The sequence below is a fragment of the Acinonyx jubatus genome, chromosome A2, assembly GCF_027475565.1.
Source record: "Acinonyx jubatus isolate Ajub_Pintada_27869175 chromosome A2, VMU_Ajub_asm_v1.0, whole genome shotgun sequence".
Lineage (NCBI taxonomy): Eukaryota > Metazoa > Chordata > Mammalia > Carnivora > Felidae > Acinonyx > Acinonyx jubatus.
In genome coordinates this window covers 76,223,235-76,250,253 of record NC_069383.1, presented here as the reverse complement: position 1 = coordinate 76,250,253, position 27,019 = coordinate 76,223,235, and the positions used below count along the sequence as shown (strand labels likewise).

Sequence of the window (27,019 nt, the reverse complement as noted above, 5' to 3'; positions counted from 1 at the left end):
AGATGCTCTACATCACTAATCATTAAGAAGATACAAATCAAAATCACAAGGAGATACCATGTCACATGCATTTGGATGGTCAGTGTCAAAAAAATAAGTTGGCAAGGATATGTGGAATTTGGAACCCTTGTGCACTGTTGGAGTTATAAAATGGTGCAACTGCGTGGAAAACAAGTTATATCCAAAAGATTTGAGAGGAGGGCCTTGAAGAGATATGTTCATAATGGCATTCACAATAGACAAAAGGTGGAAACAACCCAAATTTTCATCAGGATCAATGGATGAACAAAATGTGGTCTATACCTGCAATGGAATATTATTCAGCCTTGAAAAGGGGTGAAATTCTTTTCCATGCCACAGTATGGATGAACCTTGAAAACACTGTCCTAAGCAAAATAACTCAAATACAAAAGAACAAGAACATGATTGCACCAGTATGAAGAATCTGGAATGGTTAAATTCATAGAAACAAAGTAGGACACAGGTTAAGAAGGGCTAGGAAGAGAAAAAAAAAATGGGGGGGGGGGTGTTGCTGTTTAATGGACTCAGAATTTCAGCTTAGGATGATGGAAAAGTTCTAAAAGTGTATAGTGGTAATGGTTGTACAACATTGTAAATGTACTTAATACCACTGAATTGTGTACTAAAAAATAGAATAGTCAATTTTACATATACTTTATCACAATTTTTAAAAAATATATAGGAGATTGGGCTTGTTTTGAAAAATTGGAACCTCTGGCAGCACTGAAGCCACATAGTTATGAAAATGAAGAAAGCATTTGATGTGTAAATTGTGAATTTATATTCCTGCTGGCACTTGTAGGCATTTGAGTTTATAATCCCTGGAATTAATAAATGTGAATATCTTATTTACTAGTTGATGAAATGTTGCTCAGAAAAAAAGGAAATAATGATTTACATCTAGCCATTGGTATAAGCAGCAGATTCTGCTTAATGCTTAGATGGAATTAATTCATGTTACATATTTTGCTGTTTTTATTGTTACTTCCATTTATGTTGTAAGATCCTATAGAAATTAGATACAGCTTTTTAAAATATTTTAGAAATTTTTCATTTATGGAAGTAGTTAATGATTGATAGTATTTATGTCTACTTTAATTTTCCTGTTCTTGGATGGGAATGATCTTTGATAATGTTGACATTTGGTACCTGCATTTATAAATTCAGGCATTTAAACAGTGGTTTTCAAAAATTTTAGTAGGGTAATTGTCTTTGACCTTAGACTCAAAGGGTAAAGGTCCCCTCGTATACGTAAAGATGTTATAACTGATTTTGAGCTGTACTGTCCAGTATGATAGCCATCTGGCACACGTGGCTATTTAAATTTAAGTAAAGTTTAAAATTCTGTTGCTTGGTCACATGAGTTACATTTGTTACGTTTTAAGTACTCAGTAGCCAAATGTGGCAAGTTGGCTACCGTATTGGACAATATGCTGGTAAAGAACATTTTCATTATTGCATTAAGTTCTACTGAACTGTAGTGCTTTAGAGGATGGACTTGAGTCACAATACCTATGTTCAAGTTCTGTTATTTACTGCTGTTGTAACCTGCAGCAAGTCACTTAACTTCTCAGTTTTCTTCTCCACAAAATGTAGATATTAGCAATATTAGGACCATGGAGTTGTTGTGGATTAAACTAATTGGGATAGATAAAGTACTTAAAAATAGTATCTAGCCCATGCTGGTTGTTATTGGAACTCCCATTGTACTTGCTCAGAACTCATAGTCAGAAGAACACCTTATAAAAACCCCCAATTTACAAGTTAAAAAAAATTTTTTTTAATGTGTTATTTTTTGAGAGAGATAAAAGAGTGTGAGCAGGGGAGAGGCAGAGAGAGGGAGACACAGAATCCAAAGCAGGCTTCAGACTCTCAGCTGTCAGCACAGAGCCCGATGTGGGGCTGGAACCCATCAGTCATGAGATCATAACCTGAGCCAGTTGGACCCTTAACTGACTAAGCCATCAGGCGCCCCTACAAATTATTACAACGTATCAAATTTGCATTTTTTACTAAAAATATGAAACAGTCTATGGTTTGTATGGCTTATTTGAAAATACTTTGGTTTCCTTTAGCGAGTTGAAGAATTTCTCAGCAAAGATATCAGTTACCTTATTTCAAATAAAAAGGAAGCTAAATTTGCACAAACGTTGGGAAGAATTTCTCCTGTACCAAGTCCAGAATCTGCATATACTGCAGAAACCACCTCACCTCATCCCAGCCATGATGGAAGTTCTTTTAAATCTCCAGATTCAGTAAGTATCTTACATTCACAAAGGCCATAGCTGGAGGATCTCATGATTTTCAAGAGACTGACAGTCGAGTTCACTTAGGTAGAATATCTACATTGTGTGTGGCTTTCCAGTCATTTTTTTTTTTTAATGTTTATTTTTGAGGGAGAAATAGAGTACTAGTGGGGGAGGGACAGAGAGAGGGAGACAGAGCTTCCGAAGCAGGCTACAAGCTCTCAGCACAGAGCCCCAACATAGGGCTTGAACCCACAAACTGCGAGATCATGACCTGAGCTGAAGTCAGTCGCCTAACCGACTGAGTCACACAGGCACCCCAATAAAGTTACTGTCTTAAAGTATGGTGATTTTTCTCCTAATACTTATGCAATCATGCTCGGCTAAAATAATAGCTTTGCATTTGGGGATGACTTTTATTTTGAAGAGTAATTTACAACTAAAAGTAACAGTAGATCATTATTTAAAGAAGAAATGGAAACTTTTTGTTTGCTTCACAACGTTAGTAAGCAAACAAAGATTCTGTAGGCCAAATCCGGCCTGCCACTTGTTTTTTACAGCTTATGAGCATGGTTTTTATATCTTTAAATGCTTGGGCAAAAATCTAAAGAATATTTTGTGACAAATTTAAATTCAGATGTCATTGTACATAAAGTTTTATTGAAATACAACCAGTCCTGTTTGTTTACAAATTGAGTTCCTATATAGGAAGTATTGGATAATTGGGGCAGATACTTTATGGCCTGTAGAGCCTAAAACATGTACGATTTGGCCCTTTACAGAAAAAGTTTGCCAGTCTCTGTTTTAGTTATTTAGTTATCTCTAGTACTCTGTTGACAGTAAGTTTGAAGATTATAGTCAGGGATAAATTGTGGAAGGAGAAAAAACAAATACAAAGAAGGGGAAAAAATTCCAGGAAGGCTCATGCATCTTTTCACTTTAATGCTTTTTTGCAGGAATGAGATTATATACTAGCGAATGGTTCCAAATGAACTGTTGCTCATAGCATTTCAATTGCATCTCCAGTATTTAAAATGTGAAATACCATGTAAAGACAACATATACAATTGATATTCTTAGATCTTCATTTGAATAGGGAATTAGAATCTAAACTTAGTTTTTAATTATGGACAATTTCAGAAGAATCTAGCTATTTTATTTTTAATGTTTAATAGAATTTACTACAAAACTAACCTATGGTCTCATTTAATTGTTTAGTTGCTCTATCAAGAAAAGAAGCAAACTTTAATAGATCTTATTCCCAAGACTCTAAGGAACTCACTTTTACTGTACATTTATTGTGTTGATAGTCTACAGACTATCAACTTGTACAAGACTACTTGTACAGATACCTTTCATTTATTTTTGATATTTTATTATTAAAATTTATAAATTGTATCTATTTATTTTAGCTATTTTTAAATTTTTTCCCAATGAGGCATTGTTATAATGTTTAACGTTTGATCTCTGGTCTTTTTATAGGTGTGTTTGAGCAGAGGAAAATTATTAGTTGAAAAAGCTATCAAGGACCATGTAAGTATGAAATTTAAAAACTGACAGTATTTATTCTGTTATTAAAAATTCAAGTGGAAACGGAGATGTTCCCCAAATCTTCCTTTCCTAATTTTAAGTAGGAAAAGCGTAAATATTAGCATGTATCTTGTTTTACAAAGAACAGAATCTACTTTTCATGAAGAAACATCTCCATCTTGTGGCCTTTTAAAATATTACTGCAGACGTATGAAGCTTACGGCATTTTTGTATTTTTAAATGAAATTTCTTGAAACTTAATTGGAAGGCTACAGTGGGATTAATTGTGAAGTATATGGGAATATATTAAACAGGGTTGATTTTAGAAATCGCAAAATAAAAACTGGTGTACTCTTTGCCCTTGTAACTGTGTATGTTACTAAATACCCACCTCAGTAACATTAACCCTCAAATAATTTTTAAAATTTAGCTCATTTAAGTTAGTAATTTTCTAGAAAAACTATCAAACCTTTTTTATTTTACAGGATTTTATTCCTTCAAATAGTATATTATCAAATGCCTTATCATGGGGAGTAAAAATTCTTCATATTGATGGTAAGGATTTTATCAATTTTTTGACAATATTTGTTAAAAGTATTAATTTGTACCCCTTGGTTCCTAACTTTAGGTAGGGAGTATTCTGATAGCAAGAGGTCCTATAATGACCTATAATGATTTAGGTGAAAGAATTACCTAAATCTAGTAGTAAGAAAATAGCAGTGCTTAACTCTAAAGATGAAAATGCTAATCTTAAACTTTTTTTTTTAATGAAGACATTAGATACTACATTGAACAAAAGAAAAAAGAATTATATTTACTCAAGAAATCAAGCACTTCTGTAAGAGATGTGGTATGTTATTTTCCTTAATTTTTAAACTAATCACAGTGATCAAGGTTCGTTTTTATTTATCTATAAATTATTCTTGCCAAGTAGAAAATATTACTTGCCAGCAAAGGTAAGCCTTTGTACTGTTTTCGTTTTTCTGTTATTTGAATAAGGTATTATGTATCATTTAACTTTAGGATTACTCCTGAGGTAAAAGTTAGTTGTTCCTGGGAGGCTGGCATAGTTGTATTTATTTTTGGTTGCTTCTTTGGCTGCTGTTGCTTTTTATTAGATACTCTTGTTCAGTTCTGAAGGAAAACATAATTAGCTTATTGCAGGAGAAGCTTCTAATATATATAATTTATTTCTTTGGTGAACATAAATAGGAAATGTGTTTACTTTTCAACTGCTCTAGATAGCATTATGACAAAATCTTGTTATGCACTGTGGCTTTCTGGCCTGAATTCACAATATTTGCTAATTGAGTGCATTAGGCATTGCAGTGTTAGACCTAATGTTTCCGTATCTTGTGTCTTCCCTTTTCAAAAACTAGCTTCCTCCTTAGAGCCTTTATACCAAATCAGGGCTTTTCCATCCTTTAAAATAAGTATAATAAAACTTACCTCTTTTGATCTCTATCCTTCCCTGATAACCATCCAATCTTTTTATCATCTAAACTCAAATCTCCACTTTCATACTTCCCATTCACTCTTTAGCCTATGAAGTATAAAACTCCGGACTGATTTGCCAAATGGAGTTAACACTTTTTTTTTTTTTTAATGTTTATTTATTTTTGAGAGAGAGACATACACAGAGCTGTTAGCACAGAGCCTGACGTGGGGTTTGAACCCACAAGGTGTGAGATCATGACTTGAGCTGAAGTCATACACTTAACCAGCTGAGCCACCCAGGCACCCCTGGAGTTAACACTTTTTAAAACCAGTCATATTGGTTCTGTGAGCTTTTGTTCATCTCCTTTTTATTTACCTGTTTTCTTCTGGAACTTATCATCTCTCATTTTTGTCACAGTTCTCATACCAGTGTATTCTTTTGTGATCTGCTTTTTCTTCATCAATCCTTAAATGATTAAAATATAAAAGGAAAATTTTATAGAAGAGTATATGTATAAACACATGTAGACATAAATAGGCTGGCATGTTAGGGAAATTTTCTGAAATCAAATGCACCTTGATTTTTGTGTGGGAGAATGATAAATGATGAAGCAGGAAAAATTACGAAGTTCAGATAGGACCTTGCACATTGTATAAAGGAGTTAGAGTTTATTTGGAAAGGTTTGAAAAATTACTGAGATTGTTAATAGGAGAGTAACCTAGTTGAATAGATATGAAAGGTCTGGTTGCCAGTAAAGCATGTTTGCTGGTAATAGTGACATTGGGACAGTGACTTTTAAACTCTTCTGAACACAGTTTTCAATAAGAAACATATTTTACATCATGAGTATTCTATATATGCATGTTATGTGCAAAGATACCTAAAGTCTTAATGAATTTTATATTTTTAATAAGTTTACATTTGTATAAGATAGGAACAACTTGCAGAAAGTAACAAATAGTTTACTTAATACTTAATGCTTTGAATGTCTTATTTACAAGTGATAAAACAAACCTCCAAATGGCTATTTCCAAATTTTAAAAAATTATGGGTGAATATACCTTAATTGAAATATGCTAAATAGCATTAAGCTACCTTTACTGTTCTTTACAGAGTTTTTGGATGGTATATAGAAACAAATACGAAAATGTAAACTCACAAGGACATTATGGTCTCTGAATACACAAACGTATTTCTGTCTACATGCAGTGTATTTAAGTACATATCTGAAACAAGTTTCATGAAATAGTATTTACCCTTAATGTGATTTATGCCAGTATTTCAATAGTATTGTATTTTCATTTGTAAAAAATACTAGTCACAACTCTTAAGTTGATATTAACCTGCTAATAGGTCATGGTTCATCGTTTAAAAAGTATTCAGGGATATTTTGTTTACACTTACAACCGTCAGTATTCAACAGATATTCAGTCCTGTTATGGGCCCGGCACTAGGGGTTGTTGCCCTGGTGAAACAAGAAAAACAATGAAAGTGTGATAAAATAGCTGTGAAACAGATCTTTTCTCTCAAAACAAAAAGGAAAAGAATACCAAATTTATCTGTAGTCCAGGATGTATACTTGTCAGGGATTGATTGATTGATTGATTGATTGTATGTATGTAAGAAATTTTGTTTGTATATGAGAAGAAAATGTTTCTGGAAAATTTGGCTTCCCAAGTACTAAAGTTGAATGAATGCATTTTGCTCCACTATTTAAAGTGCTTGGAGTTTTTTTTCTTTTCTCGGTTTACTTGAAATTTTGGGGAGAGAGTGTGTGTGTGTACATGTACATATACACATACATATGTACATGAGGAATATTGGTCTTTCTCTGTTTTGATGTCTTTGGTTTTAGCGTCAGGGTAATTCTCTCCTCAAATGCTGGGATGTATTTCCACTTTTATTTTCTAGATGGGTTTTTGTAGAGTCAGTTTTATTTATTAAATGTTTGGTAGAATTTACTAGTAAGGTTATCTGGGTCTGGAATTTTCTTTTGAAAATCGCCAACTATGAATTCAATTTCTTTATTAGATAAAAGAAATTCAGGTTATTTCTTCTTGAGTGTATTTTGGTGTTTGGAATTTGTACTTCCTGTCTAAGCTGTCAAATTGATGGCAAAGGTGTTTGTAATATTCCCTAATTAAGCTTTTAATGTCTATGGAGTCTGAATGAGGTTTCGTCTTTCATTCCTGAGATCATTATTACATTTTTTCTTCATCAGGATAGAGTTTTATCAATTTTATTAATCTTTTCAAAGAACTAGCTTTGCTGTAAATTTTTTTGAGCCCTGCTTTACTGCATTCCCACGCAATTTATATAGAGCTTTATATACATATATATGTGGGTGTGTGCGTATGTGTATATAATATATATGTTTATGATATGCATCAAATATGTATAATATATATGGTATTTATGGATATAGTATACATACAGACACTGTTTTGGAGCAGCTGTAGGTTCATAGTAAATTTGAGTAGTAGGCAGATATTCCCACATACCCCTTGCCTCTCAGTATACACACAGCCTCCCCCGCTATCAACATCCTGCACTACAGTGGTACATTGATTATAAATTGATGAATCTTTATTGGTAAGTCATCATCACTTAAAGTCCATAGTTTACGTTAGGGTTCATTCACTCTTGATGTACATTCTGTAGGTTTGCACAAATGAATAGTGACATGTATCTTCCATCACAGTATCATACAGAGTAGTTTCTCTAAAAATGCTCCATCTATTCATCTCTCTCTCCCTCCTCGTAACTATTGATCCTTTTTCCATAGTTTGGCTTTTTCCAGAATGTCATATTTGGTATCATATAGTATGTAGCCTTTTCAGATTGGCTTCTTCAGTTAGTGATAGGCTTTTAAAGTTTCTCCATGTCTTTTCATGACTTGATAGCTTTTTTATTTTAATTGCTGAATAATTCCATTGCCTGGATTTGCAACTTTACTCATTCACCTTCTGAAAGACATCTTGGTTGCCATGTGCAGGGTTTTGTTTGGACCTTAGTTTTCAACTCATTTGGATAAATACCAAGGAGTATAATTGCCGGATTAGATGGTAAGAGTATGTTGAATTTGGTAAGAAGCTGCCAAACTGTCTTCCAAAAGGATTCTACCATTTTACATTTCCACTAGCAATGAATGATTGCTGTTTTAATTCTTTTATGGTCAGAGCACCCACTTTGTGTGATTTCAGTTCTTTCAAGTTTGTCAAGGCTTGTATCATTGTCCAGAATATAGTCTCTTAATGCAAGTTCCATGTGCACTTAAAAAGTGTATATTCTGCAATTAATAGATGGAATGTTCTTTTTTTTTTTTTTAAGTTTATTTATTTTGTGAGGGGCAGAGACAGAGCAACTAGAGGAGGGGCAGAGAGAGAGGAGACAGAATCCCAAGCAGTATCTGTGCTGTCAGTGCAGAGCCTGACATGGGGCTCAAACCTACAAACTGGCTCAGACCTCCAGACCATGAGATCATGACCTGAGCTGAAACCAAGAGTTGATGCTTAACCAGCTGAGCCACACAGGCCACCCCAATAGGTGGAATATTCTTTAGATGTCAAACAGGTCAAATTGTATAAGTTTTCTGTATCCATACTGATTTTTTGTCTTATTCTAGCCATTACTGAAAGTGAGAGGAGTACCGAAGTTGCCAAGTATAATGTGAATTTGTGTATTTTTCCTTCCAGTTCTGTCACAATTTTTGACTCATGTATTTTGAGTCTTCTTAGATGTATACACGTATATTATTCTTATGTTTTCTTTGTGAATTAATCTTATCATATGTCCCTCTGTCCCTATTAGTAAGTAACCTTATTGTCATATAATGTCCCTGTGTCTCTGTTAGTATTTCATGTTCTGAAGTCTCTGTGTCTGAAACACTATTGCCACTTTTTTCCTTTTTTTATTACTATTAATTTTTTTTAACATTTATTTTAGAGCGAGAAGGAGACAGTAAGAGCGGGGGAGGGACAGAGTGAGAGGGAGGCACAGAATCTGAAGCAGGCTGCAGGCTCTGAGCTGTCAGCAAGAGCTTGATGTGGAGCTCTATCCCATGATCCGCAAGATCATGACCTGAGCAGAAGTCAGACACTTAACTGAGCTACCCAGGTGTCTCCAGCTTCCTTTTGATTAGTGTTTGCATGCTCTTTTTTATTCCTTCTCCATTTACATATCTGTGTGTTTTTTAAATGCGTTTCTAATAGATATTTGGAACTTGTCTTTTTATTAAATCTGCCAATGTCTGTCTTTTAATTGGCATGTTTTTAATGATTTCTACTTAGTAATTATCAGTATTGTTTAATTTAGGCCTAGTAAGTATACTAATGTTTTTCTCTTGGTGTCTCTGTATTTTATTTCTCTGTTTCTCTATTTTCTGCTGCCTTTCAGATTGTTGGAAAATTTATCTCTTGGCTTTTTGACCATATCCATTTTTTTTGTTTTTGTTTTCGTTTTGTTTTTAGTTGTTGCTTAGGATTTAAACTATACCTATGTAACTTTTCATAGTCTATTTAAAGTTAGCATTTTACCCTTCAAATAAAATGTAGAAGGCTTAAGACTTTTTGAACCCTTTTATCCTCCCAAACCAATTTTTGTGGTATATTTTGTTAGATTTGCATTTTTTGAAAAACCCACCAGTTTTACCCTTTTAGCTCGAAAAAGTCCTATAGAGGAGAGTGTGAGAATGTTTTTATTTTGCTTTCATTCCTGTAAGATCTTTTCACTGGATAAAGAACTATGAATTAATTTTTTTTTTTTTTTTTTTTTAAATTTCAGGGGCACCTGCGTGGCTCAGTTGGTTAAGCATCCTACTCTTGATGTCAGCTCAGGTTGTGATCTCACAGTTCAGTTTGTGAGATAAGCCCTGCTTCGGCTCTGCATTGGCAGTGTAGAGCCTGCTTGAAATTCTCTCTCTGCCCTTCCCCTGCTTGTGTGCACTTGTGCACATGGTCTCTCTCTCAAAATAAACTTAAAAAAAAAAAAATTCTTTATTTAGCACTTTTTTTTTTTTTTAACGTTTATTTATTTTTGAGACAGAGACAGAGCATGAACAGGGGAGGGGCAGAGAGAGAGGGAGACACAGAATCGGAAGCAGGCTCCAGGCTCTGAGCCATCATCCCAGAGCCCGACGTGGGGCTCAAACTCACGGACCGCGGGATCATGACCTGAGCTGAAGTCGGATGCTTAACCGACTGAGCCACCCAGGCGCCCCTTTATTTTAGTACTTTTACAGGTGTTCTACAACTATCTTGTTTCCACGGATTTTGATGAAAAATCTGGAGTCATTCGATTGTTGTTTTCTTATATATAATGATCATTTTTCTCTATGTACTTCCAAAATTTTTAATTTATCTTTGGTTTTCAACAGTTTGTGTTATGCCTCAGCATGGTTTACTTTGAGATGATTCTGTTTGTTGTTCACTAAGCTTCTGAAATCTATAAACTTAATGTTTGGGAAGTTTGAGCTATTTTGTTAAACTTGTTTTTCTTCATTCTGTTTCTTCTATTTCTGCATCTCCAGTAACACTAATTTTAGACCTTTTTTTGTTAATTATAGTAGAATACAAACAAGGTGCTTATTGGGTCCCTGAGGGACTGTTCATTCCCCCGCCCACCTTTTTTTCCCTCTGTTCTTCTAAGTAAAGATTTTTATTGATGTCTTCCAATTCTCTGACACTTCAGTGGATCATCTGTGTTTTTAAGCCCATCCAGTTAATTCCAAATCATGTATTTTTCACTTCTACATTTGATTATTTTTAAATAGTTTGTCTTTTTGCAGAGAACTTGTATTTTCCCATTCATTTTAACTGTGTTTACCCTTAAAGTCTTTCTCTGATAATTTTGACATTGGGAACATCTTGGGGTTGGCATCTGATTGTCTTTTTCCCTCAAGAATTGATCATGTTTTTACTGATACTTAATATGTCAAATAATTTTTGATTTATATTAAATATTGCAAATTTATGTTGTATAGACTTCCAGAGCTATTACAGTACTCTGGAGAATGCTGATTTTGTTGCTGTTGTGATTGGGGGTTTTGTGTGTGTGATTGTTTTAGCAAACATTTGTCAAGTTTTGTTCAAACTATCAGTTCTGTCTCAATTTCTGTACATAGCACTTCCAGTCTCCGTTTTGGTTTTCAAAGATTTGTATGCAGCTGTTTGTTCTGCACATGTATCACTTATAGGTTAGTCAAAGGCTTGGGCAGTGTTTAAATCTTAGTTCTATTTTCAAAGCCTTGAAGTTAAGCCTAACACCTATTTTGGATATATATATAGGTAATTAAGGATCCCTTTCTCCAACTTGCTACTTTCTGCAGTCTACCCTTCACTCTCCAGCCTACAATGGCCCTTTCCCTTATTCTTATGTTTAGAATGTCAGGATTTCTCAATTTTAGTTGCCTATGGCACCTACAACTGCAGTTTGATAACTGGAATCCACCCTGAGGTAGAACTGTGGGAGAAAAGGAAAAAATAGTCCATGGATTTCCTTTGTACTCTTGGGACTACAGGAAATATGTGGTTTATATAGAAGTTTTAGCCACTGGCTCCACTAATTGCTGCCAACTCTGTGATTAGAGGTTACATTGTGAGATAAAGGGGAGGATGGGAAGTGTAGTCCCTTAAAGGTAGCCTAAGTTTTGGATTCTTTCTACAGTACGTCTGCTTTTGTTTACTTTTCTGTTCTCCTGTAGTTGCTTATTGTATTTTATCCAGAGTTTTACTTGTAATCAGGGGGATTGATTAACCATATTGAACATATTCCACCTTGACAGGAATTGACAGACTGTAATATTTCAATAATTCCTTTGTTCATTCTGTCACAAATGTTTTGTTGAGTAAAGGCATAAAAATAACTTACAATGACTTTTAGATTATTTCATTAACTGTACCTTTTCCTCATTGGTTGATTTCTTTCTGTGAAGACAAAAACAATTATAGCTAGAATGCAAGGTATTTTGGGGGTGCATTATAAAAGTGAGCTTGTATTATGTTCACTGTTTCATGTCTTTGGTTGAGTTGATTTTTAAAAGCAAGCTTCTCTCCCCCCCACCAAAACTACAGTAATTACCCTTTTTTATTTAATACTTTCCCTGTATGATGGTCTTCAGGATAAAAAGAGCCATTGCAGTTGCCATTGTCACAGTACTTTCAAATCCAGTGTTTTCACTTTTTTTCTTTTTTTTTCTTTTTAGGGGAAAAGAGTAGGTATTGGTACACAGAAAGCAAGAAGTAAGTATTTTGATATCCTTAAGTGTGTTGGATTTGCCTTTAGAAAATAGAACATATAAAACTCCTCTGAAAAATCATGTAAACAACACTTCAGGGAACTCGTTCAGTAGGTCTTAGCCTTTTTTAGAATATGGACACCTATGGTAGTCTGGTGAAACTTATGGACCCCTTTTCAGAATAATGTTTTTAAAAACATTTGAAAAATTATTAGATTACTGAGAAAGTCAGTAAATGAAATTCAGTTGTCAGAATATTTTGAGTTATGAAATCATGATATACTTGATTTTTTTTACACATTAAAAATGAGTTCTAGCAGTGATTCTAATTGCTATTGTAATTTTGCAGTGGTAAGCTATCAGTGGTGCTTTCGAATATCTGTAATAACTAATATGAAAGTATTTCTTTTATTCAGTATCCGAATTACAGGCACTGCTAATACCACTGTGATCCTGTTCCTTATATGCATAACTGGAGGAAATGTTAAATTTTGGTTAGAGATCAGTGAAAATAAAAGTTGAAATTTTTTCCTGTTTTAGCTCATTATTCTCCTGAATTCTATTCATAGATCTTTTGGGGGATCCCTTCAGTTTAAGAATCTCAGGATATAGACAGAACTTCTGGTATTTTGGAAATGGGCTGGTATTGTAAAATATCTCACCTGAGGCTTAAAACTTTGAGTTGAAATGAAATGGATAATGGATATAGATGGTCCTCAATTTACAATGGTTTGGCTTATAATTTTCCATCTTTACAATGTTACAAAAGTAATACACATTCAGTAGACATCGTACTTCACATTTTGAATATTGACCTTTTCCCGGGCTGGCAGTATGCCATACAATACTCATGACGGGAAACGGCAGGGAGCTGCAGCTCCCATTCATTTACGTGGTCGTAAGGGTAAACAACCAGTATGCTTAAAACCATTCTGTTTTTCACTTTCAGTATAGTTTTCAATAAATTACATCAGATAGTCAGCATTTTATTATAAAATTGGGCTTTGGGTTAGATGATTTTGTCCAACTATAAGCTAATGTAAGTGTTCTGAGCATGCTTTAAGTTAGGCTAGGGCTAAGCTATGATGTTTGATAGATTAGGTGCATTTTCATCTTAAAATATTTTCAACTTAAAATGGGTTTATTGAGGTGTATCCTGATTGTAAATTGAGGACCTGTACATAGTTGGGTGGGATTTTTAGCCAGAGTATTTTTTTTTAATTTCTTGGATTTATACATATCTAATAATAATGTTTTGTTTGTTCTCAAGCAGGTAGACTTAAAAAACCTTTTGTAAAGGTGGAGGATATGAGCCAGTAAGTATCTAAGTTCAGTTAAAAGAAAAAAAATCTAATTGATTAAGCTATCTCCACTAATATTATTAGGTCTCTTTGTTAGAGTTATACTAATAGGCAGGTGCACAAGTTGGAGAAAGTAGTGTTAATTAATTTTTGCTCAAAAATTAAGCAATTTTTAGCTTAATTTAGTTTCAGTATGTTGTAGATGATAATTCCTTGAAATATTTGGTTTAGAGCAGTCATGAAACCAGCTCATTTTTTTAATATTTCAAATAATGATTTGCTAGCTAAATGCAGTACCTAATGATTTAGAAATACTGTTTAAAGATTGCTTCTACTTTGTGAAAAAGAAATTATTAGGTAATATTTGGAAGTACAAAATCTGAGAATAACCTTTAGTAGTTTTCTTGAACTCATTCTGAAGTTTCAAAGAGTAATCTTAATGAAGACTGTATACAAGGAAATTAATTTGACATGAGAATTAGATAACTTTTTCTTAACCTTCTAGTTACTCCTTTAGACATGTGTGATTAATTTTGGGTACTCATTGAGGTGACAAAGATGTGTTGAGTGCTTCTTTTTATGAAACGTATTACTATGAGGAAAAAAAATGCAATTCAAAGTTAGGCCTAGAGAAGGCACCAGTATATGGAAAGATATCCCAAGTTCATAGATTGGAATACCTCAGACTGCCAACATGTCAGTACTGCCCAAAGCGATCTACAGATTCAGTGCAATCCCTGTCAAAATCCCAATGACGTTTTTTGCAGAAAGTGAGAAATACATCCTAAAATTCATACCAAATGGCAAGGGACCACAAACACCCAAAGCAATCTTGATAGAACAAAATTGAAGATCTAGACTTCATGATTTTGGAATTTACTAAAAGCTACAGTAATCAGAACAACTTGTTATCGACATAAAGACAGATGTGTAAACCAATGGAAAAGAATAAAGAGCTAAGAAGTAAAATCTTTACATGTGTGGGCAAATGGTTGCCAGCATTATTCAGTGGGGAAAGGACAGTCTTTAGCAAATAGTAGTGGGGAAACTACATATGCACATGCAGAAGAATGAAGTTGGACTATTAATTTATACCATACATAAAATTAACTCAAAATAGATCAAAGACTTATAACTATAAAACTCTTGGAAGAAAACAAGGGGAAAGCTTTATGACACTGGATTTTGCAATGATTTCTTGAATATGATACCAAAAGTACAAGCAACAAAAGATAAAATAAATTGGATTAGATCAAAATTATAAATTCCTGTGCACAGCAGTGAAAAGGCAAACCATGGAATGGGAGAAGATATTTTTAAATCCTTTATCTAATATAGTGTAATATGGGGGGTCGGGGTGGAGCTTGGGAAGATAGTGGAGGAGGATCCTCAACCTATTCCATGTTTACAACTAGTTAGCACTTGCATCTGAATGAATAAACCAGAGAACCAACTGAAGACTGGCAGAACAAACTTCACAACTAGATGTGGAGAAGAAGCCACATCTGAAAGATTAGAAAGGGCAGAAATGGTGATTGGGAGCTGCAGGCCCTGGCTTGGAGAGGTGAAAGCACCAGGCAGCCCACAAGGGGAGGATGAATCCCTATAATGTCTGGCTTTGAAAACCAGAACAGCTGAGTTCCCTGATTTTGTATAACCAGCAGGACTTGGATCTTAGAGATTTAAAAGTCAGCTGACTTACTAGTGAGTTGGAAGGGCATGTGATAGCTAGGTTCCTGCCCTTAAAGAGACCACAGCCTGCGAAGAGGCAACATAGAAACTATAGTTTGCATAATGCCTGGGGCAAACAGGAGGAGCATTCGGTGATGTATGGAATTGTTGAATCACTATATTATACACCTGAAACTGATGTAATAACTATTTTAACTGTACTGGAATTAAAAACTTAATTTAAAAAATGTAATATTAAAAAGCCAACAGAAAATCAAATTATCAGATTTTAAAAATGACACAGGACTTGATGTTTCTCCAAACAAATTGCCAACAAATACATGGAAAGATGTTCAACATCACTAATTACCAGAGAAATGCAAATCAAAACCACTATGAGATATCTATCACCGCACACCATTAGGATGGCTGTTATTAAAAACAAATCAGAATAATAGGTATTGGCAAGGATGTGGAGGAATTGGAACCCTTGTGCACTGTTGGTGGGATTGTAAAATAGTGTGACCACTATGGAAAACAGTATGGAGGTTCTTCATAAAATTGCAACTATGATATGATCTAGGAGTTTCACTTCTGGGTATATATCCAAAGGAGTTGAAAGCAAGACTTGCACATTCCATGTTGGTGGTAGTACTGTTCATAGTAGCCCAGCAGCAGAAGCAATCCATATATCCATCAACCAATGAGTGGATGATATGGTATATACATAAAATGGTTATTATTCAACCTTAAAAAGGAATTAGTTTTTGACACATGGATGAACCTTGAGGACATTACGCTAAGTGAAATAAGTGGAAAAATACTACATGATTCCATTTAATGAGATGTGTCAAGGGTTGGTGGGGAAGGGAGAATGAATTACTGTTTAATGGTAGAGAATTGCTGTTTTCAAAGATGAAAAGAGTTCTAGAGATGGACAGTGTTAATGGTTGGAAAACCCTGTAAATGTACTTAATGCAGCTGAAGTGTACATTTAAAAATGGGTAAAATAGGGGCACCTGGCTGGCTCAGTCAGTAGAGCCTGTGACTTTTGATGTCACTCATGAGTTTGAGCCCCATGCTGTACATAGAGATTACTTTTAAAAAAATGGTTAAGATAGTAAGTTTTGTGTTATTTTACCATATTCTTTTTAAAATGTTTGTTTTTAAGAAAAGAATTAGGTCTAGGAATGGGGAAGGAAAGCCTAACTGATTTCTGTTATTTCAGATTCTAGATGAATTCCATGTTTTTGAAATAGAAGACTTCAGTTGTGTTTTTTTTTCACCCTAAAGAATTTCATGTATTTGTCTTTTTACTTTTTTAGACTTTATAGACCATTTTATCTTCAGCTGACCAATATGCCTTTTATAAATTATTCTATTCAGAAGCCCTCCAGTCCATTTGATGTAGATAAGCCATCTAGCATCCAGAAGCAAACGCAGGTTAAACTAAGGTTGGTTTAACCTTTAAGTGATTTTTTTCGATTTAAGCAAATATTTAAAATAATTCATTTAGCCATGGTGGTGTGTGTGTGTGTGTGTGTGTGTGTGTATTTATGTTTGATCACTGTTACGGTTTTACCCCTTGTGTATTTTTAATGGCTCTCTGCTAGATTAGAAGTCTGAATCTCTTCTAAGTCAGATTTAGACAGATCAATAGATTGAGGTTGAGGGGTGGCTTACAGATATTTACGATTAAAATGTGTTATATCTCCTAAGTAATCTACAATATTCTACAGAATAATTACTGCATTCTTAGTTTGCTTCTTAATTTCTTAAAAAGAAATATATTTAAAAGTATTTATTGATATAAATCTCTGGAGATTATAGCAGATTGTTTGATAGTTGAGGACGGTACACTTTATAAATTACTCCTTAATGTTCAGGAGTTAATTCTTTTACCGTATATTTCTATCAGAATCCAAACAGATGGCAATAAATGTGGAATCCCAATTCAACTCCAGTTGAAAGAGAAGAAAAAAAAAGGGTACTGTGAATGTTGCTTGCAGAAATATGAAGATCTTGAAACTGTAAGTGTCATTTTATACTTAGGGGGTTGATATTTCTAAAACTATGAATATTTACTATTTAAATTTTAGCTTATTTTTCTGATTGTGGTTCATAACTTGTAAGTAGCATGTATTTCTTTTTTATAGAATTATCTTAAATTTTAAGAACCCAAAGTGGGAAAATAATATTTTGAAAAATTCATTTTTATTCATTAACTCAGCAAATATTTATTAAGTACCTGTGTTATACCAGTCACTACTCTGAGCAAACAGCACTGAACAAAAGAGACCAATTCCCTACCCTTGTGAAAATTACATTCTTTGGAAGGGGGTGGGGGATAGGTAACCACATGGTAAGAAAAGTAAAAAGAACATGAGATCAGTGCTGTGAGAAACTGTAAAGCAGGAATGGGAGTGTTGATACTTATTTAGACTACATAAGGAAAACCTAGATAACTGAATATTGAATGCAATATTGTGATTCAGTAAAGTGAAATTGAAGTAGAAACCTAGGAAGTGAGGGAACAAGACTCATGGATATTGAAATAAGCAGTGCAAAAGTGCTAAATTAAACTGATTTGATGGGATTGAAAAAAACATTAAACTGGTAGTGATGACCTAGTGGAAGTGATGTGGTCTGGTCAGATTGTGGATATATTTAAAGATGGGGTGAAGGGGATTTGCCAGTGGATTGGATGTTCGGAGTAAGAGAAGATGCTTCAGGTCTGAGGAATTAAAAAATGAGCATATGATTAACTAATAGGAGGATGAGAAGAAAGTAGAATTCTTTGAATTAGCAGAAAGAGAAATAGAATAATTGGAAGGGGTACGGGATGAAGATGCAGTTTGTAAAGTGATAAATAAATTAAAAAAAAAAACGAAAGCTTTGTTTGGATCCTGCTACCCAGCTTTGAATCCTGGCTTCCTGTTTGTGTGACCTTGGACAGTGGTGGGAGCTGTGTTTATTAAATTTTAGGTGTTATTATTTGAGTTGGTCATTTTAGTGGATATGTATGTTTGGTGTTTAGTTTGGTAGAAGGTGGTGAAAAAGTTTAAGGAGAAAGAATAATATTTATAAATATCTAAGAAATAAGCTATTTCTGTTTTTAGACTCTAAGTTGAAGTTTGATTGTTTTATAACCCAAAATATATCAGTATTTTGTGTTAGTATTTTGTGTTTTATTTACGTAATAAAGGAGAAATGTAGGGTTACTTTAAAATTATTTTTTTAAATGTTTATTTTGAGAGAGAGGGGGACAGAGAAAACACTGGGTATATAGGCTTGTACATGTGCAGAGGAAAGACAGAGAGGGAAAGAGAGAATCCCAAACAGGATCCGCACTGTCAGCACAGAGCCTGATGTGGGTCACGATCCCACGAACCTTGAGATCATGACCTGAGCCAAAGTCAAGAGCCAGACAATTTACCAACCTGAGCCACCCAGGAGCCCTAAAATTATTTTTAATCAGAAGAAGCTAAAACCATCCTAGAAATATTTCCTCTTCCCAAAAAATCATTTTGAAATTTAAGTTATAGATTGGTCCTGAAATTTTGCTTTGCTGTTATTAAAATGGAATAATCTCTAATGGATGTTTTCTTTAATACCAATTTGTGATCCTCATTTAATGTTCAAAAAATGTTAGGACTGAAAAATGAAAACCTGGTCACTGACACAAGGAAGGAAAAGTAGTAGATGTTGGGATTTATATTTTAAAATCATTTGTTATTACAGTTTTTATGTATCTGTTTCTTAGTTGCTGAGAATAAAGAAATTATTTTGTTTTTCTGAATCTTAGGTTTTAGGGATTCAGTTCCACCTGTATCAAGGCATTCATTTAGCAGATTTGATTACTGGAGATTAAGCAACAAGCAAGGCAGACATATTCCTTTCCCTTAGATAGTTTATGGTATGAGAGAGAAGATTGATACAAAACATGCCTTTGCAAGTAGGATAGTATCAAAAAAGTGAAGTATACAGTGCAATGATAACAAATAATGAGAGGGTACTTAACACTGGATAAGGGACATAGAAAACTCTATTGAAAAAGCGACATTTAAGTCAGGACTTCAGAGAAGAGGTAGGTGGAGGTAGAGGACAGCTACATAAAAGTTAGGAGACTGTTTTCTTAATTTATTAAAATTAATTTTCTTTCTCCTAAAGACATGAGTAAATGGAATCTAAACTTAAAAGTTAAGGTTTCTTTTTACATTTTAATCATTTCTCATTTGTTTAACATTACTGGGCATAGATAATTTGTATGTGGGCAATTTTGCAACTTAGGAAGGAATAGTCCAGAATACTTTTGTTTCTTGTAATCACTGGAGACTTTAGTTTTTGGAAATACAGTCAAATCATCAAAAGTTACATGAAACTAGAGAAACGGAAGTGAGGTTCTTGCACAGTCACTTGGTACAGCCTTCTAGGTGCAATTCCCTTATCAGCTGACAGAGAAATAATAGAATTAGCCTGGAGATTCCACCTATTTAGCAGAAACTGTGTTTCCTTTGAGTTTTATCCCAGTACACTGAACTTGTTTACTATTCTGCACCACACTTAAGACTGAGAGTAACTGTCAACTAAACTTCAATTAAAAAAAAAAAAGACTGAGAATATAATTTCCATATTCTCTATTATAAGCATTGGGTAATTGAGATGGTTTACTTGCTCATTCTCAAATGTGTTCCTCAATAGTGAATTCTTTCTTTTTTTGTACCTCACAGCATTTATTTCACTTGTCTTTATAATCGCCTTTTGGATTCCTATATGTTAAACTGTAACATTTCATTCATTTAATATTTTATAGGCCCTACCATATTTACTTAGTGGTAATTGTGTAAGAATGAAATAAAATAAAGAGAAATACTGTCTTAAGAGTATTAGCACACTCTAAATGCTAAATGTTACTGTTGTATTTCTTCATCTTTATCTTTATTTTCTGATGTAGTTTATTTGTAGTTCCATTTAAACCACAAATTTATTTTACTTAACATTCTTTGAAGTTCTAGTAAAGGATATTTCTTTGGAGTAGTTATGAGAAACCTAATCTTAGGGGCATGAAAATATTAGAAAGCTTGAACAAAAAGGAATCTGTTCGTTTAAGAATATAATTATATGATTTATGTGTATTTTTGTTTTTGTTTTAGCATCTTCTAAGTGAGCAACATAAAAACTTTGCACAGAGTAATCACTATCAAGTTGTTGATGATATTGTATCTAAGTTAATTTTTGACTTTGTGGAATATGAAAGAGACATGCCTAGAAATAAAAGGTAATATATCAACCTAAGTTTTAAATTTTACCAGAATATTAAGCTGTTTCATTAAACTAAAAATAAATCAGTTTTTCGTTCTTTAGAAGGAATATATCTTTTCAGGATGTAAATGATTAAGAACTGATTACTTCTTTTCTCCCCACTCCCATCCCCTCTTCACTACCAAAAGTGCTTACTTTAGATTACTTTTAAGGTCTTCAAGTCTTGTTATAGTCTAGAAGGGGAGTTGGCAAACAGTAAATATTTTAGGCTTTGTGAACCATAAGATACCTATTTCAACTACTTAGCTTTGTCATTGTTCAGTGGAAGCAGCCACATCCAATATGTGTAAGTGAGTGGGTGTCGCTGTGTTCCAATAAAACTTTATTGAAAAATATATAAATGATAGACTAGATTTGGTCCATGTGCTATACAGTTTGTCAGTCCCTGGTGTGGGACCATAAAGTTTACCATCTTCTTGGACTAAAAGAGCTAGAATTTTTAGTTAATCTTAAGGAGTTTAAATAAACCTTCTTCTACTTACTTCTGTTAAATCTTTATACTTTCACTAAGTTTTTTTTTTCTTATATTCTACTTGCCAATAATATTTACTAATAGTACTTAACAGAACTTTGAAATATGAATACAGTACTGTTCATTAGCAGTTTACTGCACTTTGACTAAATGATCCTGGTTAGATTATTCCCATAGATCCAAAATAAAAAGACCTGCTTTCCCTTGCTAAAATTTATAGTAACTCATTAGGCTATTCAGTCCTTATATCTGTTTTTAGTCTACTCTTAAGGCTTAAGGAAGATTAGAAAATATATCAAGGTACAGGTTCAGAAAATTAACTGCAAAGTCTTTTGATTATATCTAGGTAGAACAGTCTAAATTTATTTCTGTAACATTCAGAATGGTTGTTTATTATTGACTTAAGATATTTGGAGAGGAGCCATATTTTCAATTATTAAAAGTATGTGGGGAGCGCCTGGGTGGCTCAGTTGGTTGAGCCTTGACTCTTGATTTCTGCTCAGGTCATGACCTCAGGGTTGTGGGATCAAGCCCTATGTCAGCTTCTGTGCTGAGTGTGGAGCCTGCTTAAGATTCTCTGTTTTTCTCTCCCTCGCTCCCTTTGCTCTCTACTCTCTCCCTCTCCCTCCCTCCTTCTGTCCTTCTTCCCCTGCCTCCCCCCCATCCCCCTGCCACTCATGCTCTCTCACTCTCTCTTAAAAAAAAAAAACTATAATTATGTGGGCTACTGTAAGAATTCAGAATTCCCTAAAAATTTAATCTGCAGCAAATTCTGAACTAGTACTTAAATATAGACTGGTTTTTCCTTAATTATATTATCTGCATAATTATCATCTGTGTGCACATCACCTAAACATCTCTAGACATTAAAGGAGAGAGCAGTATTGGACTAGTAATTTTACATTTTTAATACTCCATTTGTTCAAGAGGAATTCTTGAGTGAAAGTATAAACAAAATAAATATAAAATGGTCCTTGCTGGTTTTGAAAGGGCAGGCTGAATTCTATATTTCTGTGTTATCTGTGACATGTAGAACAGAAAACATAAGTAGTGAGCTGGTAAGTTTCTCTCTGTATATAATTTAGTAGGATTGTGTAATACAAACTAGCATACCAAGGATATTAAGAGACGCCATGAAGAGGTTTTCAGGTCAAATACATGTGTGAAACTTCAGGATTACTATTTTGTCATTTTTAGAGTATAAAGATACCAGGTTTCTGACTCCATATGTTCTTAGGTATTTTACACTTAAATATATATAAGTGGGGAATATGTTTCTGCCTTAGGTCCCAATACTCATTCCCCACATTGTTAAGTAAAATGAGGAGACAGTATTAATGTAAATGAAACCATAGAAGTTAGGATATTTTTCAGGATAATGAGAACAATATTAGGAGAAGACCCATATCTCTTTACTGTCCTCTTTCTTTGAATTATATGGTTAAAGTAGTTGTAAACATCACATTTAAGTAAGATAACTGGTTCCCTCTGGGAAGAAGGGGAAGAACATAGATGAGAAGAGGGGGTACACTAGAGTTTTCAGCTATATCAGTTTGTTACTTTAAAGACATCTAAAGTAAATTTGGCTAAGGGTTAAGATTTCAGTATTTTTGTATTATTGTCTAAATAAGCTACATAAGTAGTTTTAAAAGATACTAATTTGACTTTAAACTAAGGAATTTTTATAGCAATTTAATTTTTTCTTTTTGTTTTATAAAGAATAAAATACAGTATTGGATCCCTTTCTCCTATTACTGCAAGTATCTTGAAAAGGTCTGAACCAAAAGAAAAGCTAGAATTGCAACATACTTCTCAGAAAGACTTCAAGGAAAATAATGTACAGGTAGTTGAGCAGCGTTTCCTGTATAAAGAAGTCCAGGAACCTGAACGGAAGTTTGTGTTTATTTCAGAATGCATCCCCTGCCCTTCAAGTGAATTGAGAGGACTCGATGAGAAAGCACATAGTAAATGTTCCAAGTTAAATCCAGTTGAAAATGACCTAAAACAAGATTTTACACTTCTACTTCCACATAAAAATAAACAGGGATGTATTCTTGACATTTCTGAACATAAATTAATGATAAATGAAAGTGACTTAGAAGAACTAAGTGTAGATCGCTGTCCATGTAGGCTACAGACATCTGTACAAGTTTCTAACGTCAGTATGGATAATACTGCATCTCAACCAAAACAAAAGTCAGATACTGTGCTTTTTCCAGCAAAGGATGTGAAGGAAAAGGACCTTCATTCAATAGTTGGTCATGATTCTGGTCTGTTAGCAATAAACAGTTCACAGGAGCACCTAACAGTTCAGGCAAAGACTCCATCCCAAAGTCCCCCTGAGGAACCCAGTGAATGCAACTTCAACAATGTGGATAGTTTACCTTCTGGTAAGATCCATCGGAAAGTGAAAATATTATTAGGAAGAAATAAAAAAGAAAATCTGGAACCAAATGTGGAATTAGATAAGAAAAGAACTGAATTTATTACACAAGAAGGAAACAGAATTTGTAGTTCACCAGTACAATCTCTACTAGATTTGTTTCAGACTAGTGAAGAGAAGTCAGAATTTCTGGGTTTCACAAGCTACACTGAAAACAGTGGTATATGTGATGTTTTAGATATTTGGGAAGAAGAAAATTCAAATAATTTGTTGTCAGTGTTTTTCTCTTCCCCTTCAACTTCTACATTTACTGGCTTTTAGACTTGAAATAAATACCTTTCAGAAGTGATGAAGATCATATTCTTGAAAATTTTAATAATGTGTATGAGAATGCTTAGTTTATTTTCTTTTTGCCAACTTTGTTTACAGAACTAAGTGTAAATATTAACAATAAAGGTGATGTTTGCATTTTTCTACAGAATTGGATACCTTTTATAGGAAAATTGTAGAATAAACTTGTGACTTATTTTACACACTATGTTTTAAGAATTATGAATAATGTTTTATGTCACTGAACTTCAAGTGAAATTTTGGGTATATTAATATTTAGCATTATATATTTGGATAGTCTAGTTCTTTCCAAAGGCTATTAAAATAAGATTCCCATGATAACCTGAGAATATTGCTTTTAAAAACCTAATTTTCACACAAAAGGGAAAAACCGTATTAATTTCTGTGTTTGGGTTTTGGAAGTCATTATTACTTGATACTGACCTACGTGGACCCTGCTCCTGTGTTGGCACCAAGGAGTTAGGTTATTTGAAGAGATAAATAGAAGCCATAAAGGGAAAAACTTAGCCAAACTACTATATGGAATAAATTTCCCATTGTTGATTATTCACCTTTAGAAAGATTTTCTTCCAAAATGACTCATTATCCCCTAATTTGGTATCAGGAAATGAAAGAGGGAGGATGGCATTGAACTATAAATAAAAGTATTGAAGCATTGTGAAGATTGCCTTTGATTGGGCACTTAGCAACTCAATAATTGAGGGGAAAAAATAGTCAAATACAAGAAAAATTTCAACCATTCAATCTTTAGATGGTAGAGGCGTTTGCCTTTGAGTGTGTTCTTCCAGGAGAGGCATTTACAGCTAATGACATTTTCACAATAAAAGTTGGTGCCATTGAATATTTTTGAATATATTGTCATTAAAAATTAACTTTGATTACCAGTGTTAATTATTTGAAACCCTATAGGGTTCCTAGTGTATTCGTTTATATGTTCTGATGTGTGTGTTTTGACTGTGTGGAAAGTGTCAGTGAGAAATAGTAGCTTTTCATCACCTTTTTGGTCCTTCTGGTACCTTAAGTAAGTAGGATCACTGAAATACTCTTTTACAGTGCATTCATGCAAACCTTGTTTTCATTGTAAATTACTATAGCATTTTCTGTCACAAATGCATGTGTGTGTATGTAAATCTATGTCAGATTTTATAGATAGCCTTCTAAAAACCTAGATGAAACTTGGGAAATTATTTGTAGGAGGTATTTTTTTCTCTTAATTTTCCAAATAATTAAAAGGTATTTAAACTTGTTCTATGATCCTTAGACTTTAGAGTGATAGTTGCTTCAATTTGCAGTGGCCCTGTTTGCCTTAGTTGTATCTGATAAGGAGTAAAAGACTCGAACTGAACCCTTCCAGTAGTTAAAAGTGTTAAACTTTATTTTGATACCATTTTTGAACTATTATTTTGAACACTGGGCTTTAAGATACTGTCCTCCAAAATCTTCATAATGAGTATGTCAGGTTTTAAGAAATGCTCAAATTCTGTGTGTGGGTAGCAGGACCACCACATAGAATTTGTGTGAGCTGGGCAGTGCAGATGGGTGCTCAACCAAGGGGAGGGTGGCAGGTAGTAATTGAGCCTCCAGTATGCGGTAAGTAGTGCGTATGAGGTAGCAGCCATGTAGAAGTATGAATACTTTCTCTCTTAACTTTTACCAAGGCATGGTCACCTGGCCAAGGTGCCTTGGCGGTTGTGTTAACTATGGTTTCGTTCCCAGATTTGTTCACAAAAAGACACTTAATTTTTAATGTAGCAAGCCATCTTACGAAGGAAGCTTCAAATCCTCAGCAGGGTAGATAGAAAACTTGGTTTGCTTGATAAAAAGTGACAGCCTCCGCCAAAAGCATCTAGACAAACAAATCTCAGCAAGTACATGATAAGTTTAATTCTTTGACAACAAGAGCATTGAAGTGGAAAGGTGTGAAGGGAAAAAAAAGGCACCCTAATTAATTTTAGCTGTGGGCAACAGTGCCGCTTTCAAAGTTGGTGGCTCTTTTTCTAGGAGTAACTAGAAACAGCAGCAGTAAAGACAGTGTGATTTTGTGACTTAAAATGAATAATTTTCTGAGGTAACAAGCAGTTCTAGCAAAGGTATATTTTACATGTCAGTAGAATCTTTTAAATGGTTTTTAAAGCCAGTGACTTCTTTGCATGTATAGATTAGTATATTAAAATAATGGAGCCATATATAGATGTTATTCTAATGTTATAATTTGTAGATAATAATTTGATGAATGTCAAGACAAAATTACCTACTTTTAAAGGAAACAAGATTTTATGTATAAAACTTAAACATAAAACCATTGAACTTGAATCCTTATCTCTGGAAATGTGAGATTATTATGCTATCAGATAAAAATTAAGGTTTTTTTAAACACTGGTGCTAGGATGGGTGTGTAGTTAATACTATTCTATCTAAAGAATATATTAAAATAATAAATGTTATATCTATTTAAATATCAATTTCTATAAATATAGTTTGGTTAACGTGAGACCAAAGAGTTTTGTTTCACTTTTCAATTAAGAATCATTCCAATGCTATGTTTCATTAGTGGAGTGAAATATGAGGAAGATCATCCTCTCCCGAAGGAGATGGAAAGATTTTTCAAGCATAATGTAAACTAATCCTTCACTGAGCTAGTCGGATCTTAGATCATGGGATTGCCAAATTAAAAGGTCTGAAAGAATGCTGGTTACACAGTAGGTTACTCAAAAGATTAAGTGGAGTCAAATTACCTTAGATATCAGCCACTATAGACTTGGTGGTGTTGAGCTCTGTGCTGTGACCAGTAGTGTAATGCATGAACCATATGCTGTGATTTCATCATTTGTTACATAATGGAGAGTAGGTCAGGGACTGAGGAGAAGGAATGGTAAAGTACAAAGGCAACTAGATCAAATGAAAGGACATTAGTCTTCTAGCTGTGTTAGTTGCAAGGAATGTTTAATGCTGTTACACAAGTAGTATAGCATCCATGTTTCCACAGATTCCAACCTTTGCATAAAGAAGCCACATTATGCCCACCTACATGACTATATGGACTAGTGATT

At 33.9% G+C, this 27,019-nt stretch overlaps 1 protein-coding gene across 3 annotated transcripts in view; it reads left to right on the top strand.

The window, feature by feature from the left end:
• Nucleotides 1–24,156, top strand: part of DBF4 (DBF4 zinc finger) — a 29,952-nt gene extending 5,796 nt beyond the window's left edge. The window contains exons 1-11 of one of the 3 annotated variants that reach the window (XM_027071835.2): nucleotides 2,272–2,276; nucleotides 3,486–3,556; nucleotides 3,750–3,800; nucleotides 4,283–4,352; nucleotides 4,571–4,647; nucleotides 12,437–12,473; nucleotides 13,740–13,785; nucleotides 16,767–16,895; nucleotides 17,360–17,471; nucleotides 20,595–20,719; nucleotides 22,955–24,156. In XM_027071835.2, coding sequence (XP_026927636.2) covers nucleotides 13,778–13,785; nucleotides 16,767–16,895; nucleotides 17,360–17,471; nucleotides 20,595–20,719; nucleotides 22,955–23,939 — 1,359 coding nt within the window. In that variant the 5' untranslated portion in view covers nucleotides 2,272–2,276; nucleotides 3,486–3,556; nucleotides 3,750–3,800; ... (2 more) ...; nucleotides 12,437–12,473; nucleotides 13,740–13,777 and the 3' untranslated portion in view covers nucleotides 23,940–24,156. Of the gene's footprint in view, nucleotides 1–2,096; nucleotides 2,277–3,485; nucleotides 3,557–3,749; nucleotides 3,801–4,282; nucleotides 4,353–4,570; nucleotides 4,648–12,436; nucleotides 12,474–13,739; nucleotides 13,786–16,766; nucleotides 16,896–17,359; nucleotides 17,472–20,594; nucleotides 20,720–22,954 lie in introns of those variants that run through there. The other 2 variants (XM_027071834.2, XM_015085883.3) reach the window with 2 other exon arrangements.
• Nucleotides 24,157–27,019: the final 2,863 nt, after the last annotated feature.